At 44.6% G+C, this 12625-nt stretch overlaps 1 protein-coding gene across 1 annotated transcript in view; it reads right to left on the minus strand.

Moving 5' to 3' along the window:
* Dsg2 (desmoglein 2) overlaps positions 1–12625 on the minus strand; it is a 47058-nt gene that overhangs the window by 24387 nt on the left and 10046 nt on the right. The window contains exons 2-5 of the mRNA XM_048442674.3: positions 6864–6899; positions 5102–5236; positions 1067–1228; positions 796–940 (exon numbers count right to left, since the gene is read on the minus strand). Of these exons, the coding sequence (XP_048298631.3) occupies positions 796–940; positions 1067–1228; positions 5102–5236; positions 6864–6899 (478 nt within the window). The remainder of the gene's footprint in view (positions 1–795; positions 941–1066; positions 1229–5101; positions 5237–6863; positions 6900–12625) is intronic.

Below are 12625 nucleotides of genomic sequence, written 5' to 3' on the forward strand. Positions count from 1 at the left end.
GATGCTTATTCAGATGCAATCAAATTAGGATTAGTACAACTGTTCTTTTTATTACGACCAAAGAGAGTGGCCTCCTTCGGGTCTTAGGGAGAGCACTGCATTGAACGATACCATCAGCAGGTCTAATAGTGAAGTAATACAAGTCAGAGGTCAACGACACCCCACGTAGCCCCAAGCCAGGTGGCTGCTCATTTTTGCTCACAAAGTTTGACTAGACCACAACACTGTCCATTTTACAGTGTCTATAGCTGACTTCCCCTTACAGGGCGGGTTTAAACAGTTGCTGTGGAGACCTTACCTGCTGCATCAATCTAACCTATCATCTTTTTCAGAAAGATCATGATTCTTAAGGTCCTTTAAATTTAAAATAACAAGAGATCCAAACCTGGAGTGATGGGTTTATTATTATCCTTCCTGTGAGTAATACTCAATTTTACCAAAAGATAGAATTTTGTGTTTTTATATATGGGGGATAAATGACCATGGTTTTACATTCCAACAATAACAACAGCAACAAAAACCAACCAAACAAACAAAAAGAAAGGAAACATATTTGGGTCTCGGGTCTGGAGAGAAGGCTTAGTGGTTAAGAGCACTGGCTACTCTTGCAGAGAACTCAAGTTCAGTTCTTAGCACCCACATCAGGTGGTTTACCACTGCCTGTAACTTCAGTTCCAGAGGAACCGGCACCCCCTTCTGGCCTCCAGAGGTACCTGCACACAGGTGATGCACATACAGACAAGCACTCACACGCAAACACACAGAATTAAAGAAAAAGAAGCAGTATGTCCTTACGGGCAGCACTCAATTCTTCAATAGAGCCAACAAAGACATCCTGTTGGAACACTGGCTCGTTGTCATTGATGTCGAGAACTTTGATGCGTAGCTCTAAGGGCTTCTCCAGGTTGTTTCCTCTGGAGTCCTGGGCATAGCCTGTCAGCTGAATCGTGACAGGAGCAACAACAGATTTAAGCTAAACTTAATCTAATGCTATGGTATAAATATAAAAAATCATCAACTCATAAAAAAAAGAACTACAAATAAGGGTAAAATTACTCTCTCTTACCAGAAAATACGGTGTTTCTTCCCGATCAAGAATGCTGGTAACGTTTAGGTTTCCTGTGTTTTTATCGAAGACAAATATACCAAAAGGTGGCTCTGTAATTCCCTTCCCAGTGTATTTGTAGGTGATTTTTATTCCTTTTTCTTCTGCAAGGTCAGAATGTATCTAATGTAAAAAGAACAGAGGAATGTCTCAAGTTAAAACCTCTATAAGACTTTTTAATGACAATGTCCTGTTGAAGGTGCCACGGTATGGACAGGAGGCAGGTGGCCCAAGACATGTAGCAGTCCCGTGGAGCCATGGTCTAATCCCCTCTCAGCACACACGAGTGTGACACTGGCTAGCTGCCCAGTCTCCCTGGGTTTCAGTTTCCTATCTGTGAAATGGAAACCGGGATACAGCTCACTGTATGACTGTTGTGGAATTAAGATATAGCTGGAGACCATCTTGGAGGGCAGCAGGTTTTTACATCTTTCTTTGGTGTACTATGATAGAAACCAGTGACTTACGCATGCTAGTAGAGAGCTCTTACTGAGCTACACTTACAGGAAGTAGGTTTTATGAGACAGGATTTCACATAGCCCAGGCTAGCTTCCAACTTGCTGTGTAGCTGAAGATGACCTGGAACTCCTGAGCCTCCTGCATTTATCTCCCCAGAGCTGGGATTATAGGCACGTGCCACTAACCCTGTCTCAGGGGGGAGTATATTTTAAATTTGGTACAGACAGGTAAAACACTGCAGAAAAAAAATCACTTTCATAAATCCACCCATTCGCCCGGAAGGTATGAAGAGAGCATCGTCCCAGACAGGGGTAAATATAGCTAAGTATTTTCTCTGTTTGGAATAAATACGTTGGCAAATCAATACTGTTTCTAGCCTGCTGGGTGCCCTCCAGCTGGCCTCTTTGTTCTCCATAAGCGGTCTTATTCCTTCCTATGTTTCATTAGTTGTGTTTCCCTGTGATCCTCCCCCTAGGCTTCTCGGTGTCTGTAGTTTGTCATCACACATCACTGAAGACATAGATCCCTACCGGCCCAACCAGCTCTCTGGACTGAAACCTTAGGATTAATGACACATTCTTCCCACGGTTTTCCAAATGCCCTGGGGTGGGGCTTCGGTGAGAATTGCTTTTAGGTGGGGAGTTTGGAAAGTCAGGAGAATTTCCTGAGCTATTTTGCCTTCAGTGTAAAGTATTTTAAAAGATGAATTTTATTTTTCATTACGCGTAGGTATGTAGTGAGATGGGTGGGGGAGTTTGTGGCTGTGAATGCAGAGGACTGCAAAGGCCAGAGGGCGGCATCGCTTCTCCTGGAGCTGTAGTTATGGTGGCCGGGTGGTTGTGAGGCACAGGAGGTGCTGGGACTGGAACTCAAGCCCTCGGCCAGAGCAGTGAGGGCTCCTTCCACTGAGCCATCTCCCCAGGCCCTTGCTTTTTGTGAAAAGTTTACTAAAAACAACTTGTGTAATTAAAATGAATAAGATCAGAAAACACTTGTTAGACTCATAAGAGTCAGTTTTATGGAAATCTATTGACAGACAGTATGAAGGTCTCAGATACAAAAAACAGCAACAAAAGCAAAAGCAAGCAAAGTCCCAACAAAACACTCAGCTGCTTGCTGTACACATGCTGCTTTGTGAAGCCACAGAGGAAGTCTCGACTTGAGAAGGCTTTTATAAAAACAATGTGGTGGGGCTGGAGAGATGGCTCAGTGGTAGAGAACACTGACTTTTCTCATAGAGGACCCAGGTTGGGGTCCCAGCACCCACATGGTGGCTTACAACTGTCTGTAACTCCAGTTTCAGGGGATCCAACACCCTCTCCTAGCTTCTGTGGGCATGGCCCACACATTCATGTGGGAAAACACACATAAAATAAAAATCAAAAACAATGGTCATGTTTAAAAAAAAAAACAAAAATAAATACAACATGGTGCTGGAAAAAGGAAACTGTTGTCTTTGGTTCGATAAGTGTATTTCTCTTATAGAAACCCTTTACAGATAAGATAGGAAAGTTGAAGATCAAACTCGGATGCAGGCGAGCATGCTACTGAGCACCCACTTGGTAAGCAGGGCACAGACTACGTCCTTGGTAGCATCTGTGCTAATGAGGGTGGTGGGTAACTAGCAAGCAGAGCCTGGCCAATGTCTAGCACAAATAAGCTGTGAGCCAAACTCATTCAGGTTAAGAGCACAGACAGAAAAGAGGGGAAGGTGGAGAGGAGACGACACTCGATCAGGGATGTGATGATGTTATGTATTAAAAATCCCCTGGGGAACCGACTCCGGGAAGAGATAACAGCAAGACCCAGAGTAGAGGCTGGAGCGATCAGTGGCCAGTTCAGCACATGAGTCCCACAGACTCGGTAGGGGGCATTTTCCTTTCTGCCCTTCCCTTAGCTGATTGCAGGCCCTCAGTAATGGGTGGACATGCTTTGGCTTGTCTTCAGAAGTTTGCTCTTGCTAATATTTCAGAGAACAGATGTTACGTGGGTGAGGATTTAGCAAGAGCGAAATCAAGAAGACCAGGAGTGAGGTGGAGGTGACAGGGACCCTGGCAGTGGAGCCGAGGAGAAGGAGAGGTGACAGGGACCCTGGCAGTGGGGCTGAGGAGAAGTGGACGGTTAGTGTTGTGTTTTGAGGGTAAAATTGATAGTAACGGCTAGATTTCCAACTTGAAACCTAGGTAGGGGCCTCTAACTTTCCATCATGAGTAGGAGTGGGGTCTATGAGTGCCACCCTTCCTGAAGGGGCAGGACTGTTCACGGTTGCTAGAGGAGATGGTGCCATTTATAACGGTATAGTCACTGAGACAATGCAGGAAGACAGAGACAGGAAGGGGGGCGGAGGGCAGCAGGCAGTGAAGTGACAAACTGCAGGTATGTTGAAAACTATTAAAGCATAAAGGAGGTTCAGCAAGATGGCCTGCCTTCGGTCCCTGGAACACACATGGCAGAGGGAGAGAACAGACTCTTAGAAGCTGTCCTCGGACCTTACATGATTGTGGAGCTTCCCCACTAATCCAATGTGAAAATAATAAATAAATACAGTTAAAAGAAAACAGAACAAAAACAGAGGCAGAATTACAGTGTTATAATTATAAGAAGAATATAAGAACGCATTAAGGAGCCTCAGGAGGGGCTGTGTACCCAGGTTTGTACAGCTAACTCAACTTTGGTATTTAGTACGCCACACTAGCACTGCCATAAACTTCATTTGAAAACTTTTGAGTGAAAGGAGAGTTGTCAATCACGGATTGCAGAAGGCAGGCGTACACGGCTGTCCCAAGTCAAGGACACATGTCAGTCACTCTTCCTCTGACTGAGGAACTGAGGCTCCTGCAGCTGCTGCTTTTAATGATATTATCCTTCTATGAATATTGTGAGGTTGTGTATTAGACTAAGGTTGGCCCAATGTCAGATTCCCCAAGTTGTGGCTGAATCAAATCCTAAAATCATGGATTTAAGTGTTATTGATGCTGCATTGTCAGCATTTTCTGTTAAAAGGCCAAGTTCTGGGGGCATTTTTAAACACATCTGATAAACACAGCACCTAATTTCCTTAAGTTGGAAAGTGGACCTAGTAATTTCCATTCACCACAGTCTTATTAACCACACATACACATTCACATGCACACATACACACACACTGATACACACACACATGCACACTCAGTCACACACACTTGCACTGCAGACACACACACTCACGCACACACATTTGCACATGCAGGCACTCACACACACACTCACGCACACACATTTGCACATGCAGACACTCACACATTCACATATGCAAACTCACATACACACACTTGCACATGCAGACACCCACACACACTTGCACATGCAGACACACACACTCACACTTGCGCATGCAGACACTCACACACATACTCGCACTTGCACACACACACTTGCACATGCAGACACTCTCACACACTCACACTTGCACATGCAGACACTTACGCACATTTGCACATGCACAGACACTCACACATGCACACCCTCCCCACACCCATATTCCTCTGTGGCTGGTACCTTGGCAATTGGGTTCTTTCTGGAAAGGTCCTCTCCCTCCCGGAGAGCCACAGGAGCCGTGATCCACGCCCGCTTCTGCCGCACCAAGTGTCTGTGCTTAGGGACCAGTTTGTCTCCTCTACTCGCGCTGAAAACCTGTTAACAAGGTTACCTTCAGTTATTACATCCCCAAAGCTGTAGTGAGACATTCTCTCTTAAACTTAAAAATAGAGCACATTTTAATGTATTACTTAAAATAAACCTATTTGATTAAAAAACAAAAATAGTGTAAAACTTAAGATACGTTTTGTATTTTTTAACAAGCTTCATTTATGTAGAGGAAATGTATACATTCTAGCAAACTCTACAGGCCCATGAAAGAGGGCCTCCAAGGTGTTAAAATGGCAGGATTTGCTTTCCATAGTAAGAAGAGGTTTCCAAAGCGATGTCCACGGAAGCCCAGCAACTAAGCTAGTCCCTTACAGACTAGAAAGAAGACTATGTCAAGGGCTTTCTGTCCGACTGACAACTGAGTTTCACTTTCTGTGAGGACTTTTGGGTTGAAAACACACGACTCTGTGTTTTAGGACTTTCTCTTCACAAATGGCTGATATAAATTTGACCCCAGCAGGCATGGTTGTGCATGTATAATCCTAGCACCTGAGAAGAACAGGCAGGATTCTAAGTTTGAGGCTAGCCCAGGCTGTGGGCTTAGCCCAGCCCTACCAATTAGTAAATAATTAAGTTTGCCATTTTTTTATTTTTAAAATTTGACATGGGAAAATTACTTAGCGTATTTTAAATTAGGTTTTATAAGGAGAGTGTATATATATTCCAAACATTTATTTAGTTATTTTGTGTGTATGTGTGTGTGTGTGTGTGCGCGCGCGCGCGCGTGTGCCAGGGGTGTGCATGTGTGCCACGTGGAGGTCTAAAGACAGCTTGACATTCCTCTCCTTCCTCCATGTTCATGTCCAAACTCAGGTCCTAAGGCTTGACAGCAGGCGACTTTACCTGCTGAGTCTTCTTGTTGACCTGTAAATATTTTTTATCCAAGGAAAATTTCAGTGTAGTTGACTCAGTGTCTTAAGATCAGAGCAATTCTGCACCAGGTTCTTCTCACCTTCTACCCTTTTGTTACTCTACATAGCCATGTGTTTTATTTCACAGTGTTTACACCGCCACTCATTTTCCTTTGTTTCTATCTGAAACTTTTTTCTTAATAAAATGTGAATTACAGCTTGAAATATTTTTCAATAAAAACCTTCATGCAATATATTTTGGTCATGTTTTCCCCTCCCTCCTCTCCTCCCAGATCCTCCCTACCCAACTTCATGTTCTCTCTCTAAGAGCCAGTGAGGACATTAAAGTTTACAATGTAAAACTGTAGAGATCCTATTCTTTACTCATTCCATGTTAATGTCTCAAGGAAAACCTGTCTTGATCTCCCTGGCCACACAGTTCACAGCCATGAGTAAAGGACTTCATCTCACTATGTAGACCAGGCTGGCCTTTCATCTCACTATGTAGACCAGGCTGGACTCCAGCTAATGGAAAGACCCACCTGCCTCTGCCCCATGAGTGCTAGGACCAAAAACGTGTGCTCCTCTGGCAAAGTCTTTTTTTTTTTTTTAATAAAATGTCATGCTGAGTATTCTTTGATGTGGTCTCCTCCATGTTTGTTTGAATGAGATGGTCCAGGTCAAAGCATAGCCAACGTGTTCACCAGAAAAACCAAGGCACTGGGTCCCCAGAATGGGATTAATCTCCCTTAGTTCCTCACCTCTAAGTGGAGTCCATTTCCAAAATCCAAGCAGACCTGTAAAATAAAATTACAGACATTAAAAATACGAGTAACTGTCATCATCATCATTTGGGAAAAGAAACAAATTATAATGTTCTCCCTTACAAAAAACTAAGACTCAGAGAGCAGAATCTACCTATTCCTTGGTCCACTGAGTAGCCTTCAGAGAATACACACACATACACACGACTATATAGTATATACACCATATATACACATATTATGCACATATATTATACATACACACATATATACATATTATGCATACACATATTATGTGTGTATGTGTTTATATGTGCATGTATATGCATATATGGGAAGGTATACATGTGCCACAGGGTGCATGCTGAGATCAGAGTAAAAGAGTCTCCATCTTCCCACCATGTAGATTCTGGGGGTTGAGCTCAGGTCCTCAGGCTTGGCAGCAAGTGCCTTTACCTGTTGAGCCATCTTGCTGGCCCTGAGAACAACTAGCTTCTCTCTCTGTCTCTCCCTCCCTCCCTCCTCCTCCTCCTTTTTCCTTCCTTCCTTCCTTCCTTCCTTCCTTCCTTCCTTCCTTCCTTCCTTCCTTCCTTCCTTCCTTCCTTTTTTCCTTTCTTCCCTTCTTTTTAAATGAACAAAATAGGTCCGGGAATGTGGCTCAAGGGTAAAGGCATGGGCTGTGCCAGCCTGACTGCTCAGTAATGCACATCTGCAATGCCAGCTACAACTCCTACAGAGGCAGGAGGAGCATCCAGACGCTGGGTGCTGGTCTATCATGGTAGAAACAGTAAGAGAAACTGCCTCAGTGAGGGGAGAATTAACTCTCAAAAGTTGTCTTATACTCACATGCAAAAATAAATAAACAAAAATTAAAAACAAAAAAAATCATTTACTTCATAAAGCCTTAGACCATCTCGACTGTTTTCTCCTCACCCTGTGGCTTTTATCTCATGCTTTCTGGGGCATGGTTACTTTTCTTCAGGGCTATGGGTCAGCGATGAGTCTCCCAGGGGATCCCCAACATCTCCATGGCTGCACATGCATGTACACCCCTCCCTGCCCCGCAGTCTGACCTCTAGTTCATTTTCAGCTCCCCTTACTCGGTCCTTTGCAGGCACCATGACAATCTGGATGTCACCACAACACGGAACGGGTTATAGTACAGCCAATCTTCGTCTCAGCCTGCTCCCTAGCTCCCTTCCTACTTCTGAATTTTGGTGCAATTTCTTTGCAGTCCATCAGTCTTCTGCTGGCCTCGTTTTCCTCCTAAGCTTTATCCAATGAGCACTGCCTCTCACATTTATATGAAAACAAAAACATTTGGAGTCAGAAATTTAGTTGCTCAGTGATCACAACAGCCCCAGTAGCTACTGTTGTTAGGACAGTGCAGAATGAGGTAATTTTTATCTCTGCAGACCAGCCAGCTGTCCTTACAATGTCACCAACGGCAGCCAGGGAGACTGGTTTCCTTAACCCTCTGCTATTTGTGCCTCACATTCTTTCCAACTCTGGTAAGCCATTATTGTTCTGCTTCTCTCTGCTCTGGCCATACTGCTGGACGAGCTTATGGTGCATAGACCTTTAATGGCCAATCCTTTGTTTCTCCGTGGAAGTGGGGACTCTTTCTATGTGACCTCACTTTCATTTGCTCAGAGTGGCTCAGCCGCTAGGAAGTCCCTCTTAATAGATGCATTGTTCCCATCTGCAAAAGGGCTCCAGTTACACTGAACATTACAGCCGCTGCTGTGGTCTTGTCCCCCGTCATTGTATCCCCACCATTGCATCTCAAACTTCAGAACCAGGGAGTCACACTGACTTCCGGACGGACACACTGTTCAGTGAGGCCACGTGCAATCTGAGATCACACCTTCAGTCATCCCCTCCTGTCCCCAGGCGAGAGACGACCCGAGGCCTTGCCATAGTTAGCCACCAACTGTGTACTTTCCTTTCAACTCTACCTCGCTCACATTCTCCATCTCAGGAACCGCGCGGCCACTTGGCTAAGCGTCCACCATTTTCTGAGGCGAATTGAACGTGTTCGTTCTGTCTGCACTGGCTGACCAAACCTATCTGGGTCTTTCTTATCCCAGAAGACTCACCTTTGCTTCTGCTAACACTGAATTCTTCGGCTTGAACCCTTCTACGTCTAAACTAGGAACAGCCTGCATCGATAGCCTTTGCTTCTCCACCTTCCCTGTGTGTATGCATTAACTGTAATGTGTCTTCAGCTTGGATTTCTGCAGTCATGCCTGCCTTTCCCCCTGTGCCTTAGGGAACACAGATCCTCGGAGCCCACGCAATGTGGGAATCAAGGCTTTCTCTGAAAAGGTGTGCTCTCGGACAGCCTTCATACTCGCATGGTTTCCTGAGGCGCCTGCGCTTTGTGGTGACACTCAACCCTCTCTTTCCTTGCCTCATCTAAAAGAGGCTCTAAGGCGAGCCTCTGGGTAGAGAGGCGCTATGGTTTGCAGATATCTGCCTTAAGTCTCCAGCATTTGAACAATGGGTCCCTGGCTGGTGGCTGGTGGGGCAGGATTAGGAGGTGTGGCCTTGGCGGAAGTATATTGCCGTGGGGCAGGGTTTGGGGTTTCAAAAGACACATGCCATGTTGAGTTAGCTCTCTGAGGTTAGAGATAAAAGCTATGAGTTGTTGCTCTAGTCACCTGCCACCTGCCTCCACTCTGCCATCACGGATTCCAACCTAGGAGCCCCAAGGGAATTTCATGATGTCTTTGCATATAGAAAAGTAACTAATACAGCAGCCTTAGTCAATTACCCACCTTCTATGCTATAATCAAATACATTTTGCTTACTTTTTCTAAGTTACTTTATCTAGTGAGCAGTGGCTAGAAATGTCTGAGATGTACTCCCCAAACTTTTATATTTTCAACGACATGGTAGCAATGTTGAGATAGGTTACGACTTTGTATGCCATTAAAAATAGAAAACATTTTTGTTCTTTCTTTTTTTCTTCCTTCCTTCCTTTCTTTCTTTCATTTTAGCATGTGTGTGTGTGTGTTGGGGTGTGTGCCTGGAGGCCAGAAGAAAGTGTCAGAGTCCCTTGGAGCTGGGGTTACAGGTGGTGCTGGAAACGGAACTCAGGTTCTCTGCAGGAGCAGCGGGGACTCTTAACCTCTTGAGTCATGTCTTCAGTTTCCCATTTCATTTTTGTCATTTCAATCTTATTGGCCCTAGCAAAAAAGTGCAACCATGTGTTACTTTAGTATTATTGTAACCAAATAGCATATATTTTCCTTGATAAAAGGAAGTGATTTATTACCGTCTACTAAAAAGTAAACCGATCAGGTGAGAATCTTCAGTGATCTATTGAGACCGGTTTCCTAGGTGTTTGTTTAGAAATACAGATTGGATGGAGGCAAAGACATTCCCCACGTGTGGGAACAGGCATCTCGTGGGAGGGCAGTCATGACTCCTTCTTTTCCTCCTAGGGAACTTGACGACAGGAAAATGTCACGCGCAACGCCTGGACAAGAAGAGCAAGCTTCTGTGTACTCAGCCCAAACAATGCTTTTAGATGAACCAGAAAAATCCTTCAGAAGCTCCCTCACACCACAAAAGTTTAAATGTTTCTACTGTTGGATCCCGTGCCTCACATAAAACTTGGCCTTCCTGATAACAGGCAATAACCGAAACCAACCAGTCAAAACAAAACCTTAGTAGTAAGGAAGGCCAAATAGCACTGAAAAATGTGTAACTTTGCTCTCAAGGTCAGCGGCTTTAGAAAGGGCTTCTCTGACAAACACCGTCAGTGTACTCTGGAGAACTGGGTGTCGCTGGCTGACAGCTCCTCCTGGCTGACAAGCCCTGTGAAATCTTGCTCCCCAGCAGGTGACCTTGAACTTCCTCCTGTGGACCTATGGTTCCATGGTGGGGTGACCCTCAAGCTTCAACATCTCAAACTAGTATCTTCTACTGAATATAGAGGTGCAGGAAGTAATTTCAAATTCTGTTTCAACTTGAAGGCACGGAGGTGGTGTGATATTTCCATGCTAGCAGGGATGTCTGTGAGGGTGAACAGTGCTCAGTGGGAGAGGTTTGGGTTCTTACAGGGTTGGCTTAGCATGGCTGGCTGTTCTTTAAATTCAGACCCTCTCTGCGTTGATTAATGTTGTTGACTTGACAGGATCTATCACCACCTCAGAGACAAATCTCTGGGAATGTCTATGAGTTTCTGGTGATTAGGGATAGTCTACCCTCATTTGAAAGGCAGCATTTCATACGGTGGGGTCCCAGACCGAATGGCAGCATTTCACATGGTGGGGTCCCAGACCAAATAACAGGAGAATGGAAGTGAGCACCAGTGTTCATCTCTCTGCCTGCAAATGCAATGAGGCCACCAGCAGCCTCAGGCTCCCGCCCAACAGGACTTCCCTGCTGTGATGGGCTGTACTCTCAAACAGTGAGTCAGAGTAAGCCTTCTGTCCTTCGAAGTTACAGTGTGTGTGTGTGTGTGTGTGTGTGTGTGTGTGTGTGTGTGTGTCATAGCAACGACAAGAGAAACTCCTATTAACTTTCAAGACCATTTCACCCACCTGTCTAACCATAAAGAATGTTCCAAAATTCTTTGTTTCTCCCTCGAGCTATATAGAAGGCATTAGACTGAGGATGCTTGGTTCTGCTCAAGTCCATTCATAAAATGAGTTCAACTTTGGATGAAACAAGTAAATAAGATGAGATAAATCGAGGGTACTGAACGCCATTTGTTTATTACTTCGTGTCTGTATCAGCAGAGCTGGAGATCTGGCCCTGGGTAGCTTCGAAGGTTTTGACAGGGCTTCTGCGGCCATAGGACCTTACAAGGCTGACAGAGGTCGGGACTGGGTGCCGTCAAGAGTGACAATGATTTAGTAGCACTTCTCTGATAAACCTGATGTGGACCAGATTTATTCTGAAATTTAAAAGGCCATTCTTTCTTCTTAAGTTATTGTTTTATGAAGTGGGGTTAGTCTTTGTAGGTCTCACTTTATAGGTAAATGTTACAACTTGGTTTAAAAAAAAAACCAACTTTGGGGACAGTGGGGTGGGAGTGGGCAAGGGTCTTTGCTGCAGGAGCCTGCTGACGGGATTCAACCCCTGGGACCCACGGAAAGGTGGAAGGAGAGAACCCACTCCAGAAAACTGTTCGCTGACTCCTACATGTGTGCCATTGCTTGTGTCCTCCCCCTAATAATAATCACAATAAGTAATAAATAAAAATCCCCTTAGGTAGAATGGCACACTCCTTTCATTCTAGAGCTCTGGAGGTTAAGGCAGGTGGATGGATCTCTGTGTCTGACACCACAGCTTCGTCTACATAGTGAGTTCCAGGCCAGCCAAGGATATACAGTGAGACCCTGTATCAGTTAGTCAGTTAGTAAATCAATGAATTCATAAATGAATAAATAATCCAATTTAAAACTTCAAATTGTGAATGACCCGGACAGTGTCCCTCAACAGTCGGTGTAAGGGTGCAACTGTGGTATTTCTCAGTTGCTACCTTTGAAAACTCTTCAACAGCAGAGGAAAGAGGACTCTGAACTCTATTTTCTAATTTATGAGGTCTGCATTTGGACCTGATGAATACCTGACAGGTGACTAGCAAAGTGTATGATTGCCATAATCTCCTGTCTGCTCTTCAGACACCAGGCTAATCTCGATGTAATGACTCTGACTTCAGATGAATCACCCATTGAAGTTGGCTCCAACAGGAAGGCATCGACTCGGTGCCATTTTACTGACTCAGAATTCTGAAACATGAA

This window comes from Myodes glareolus, chromosome 13 (assembly GCF_982192425.1).
Source record: "Myodes glareolus chromosome 13, mMyoGla1.1, whole genome shotgun sequence".
Taxonomy (NCBI): domain Eukaryota; kingdom Metazoa; phylum Chordata; class Mammalia; order Rodentia; family Cricetidae; genus Myodes; species Myodes glareolus.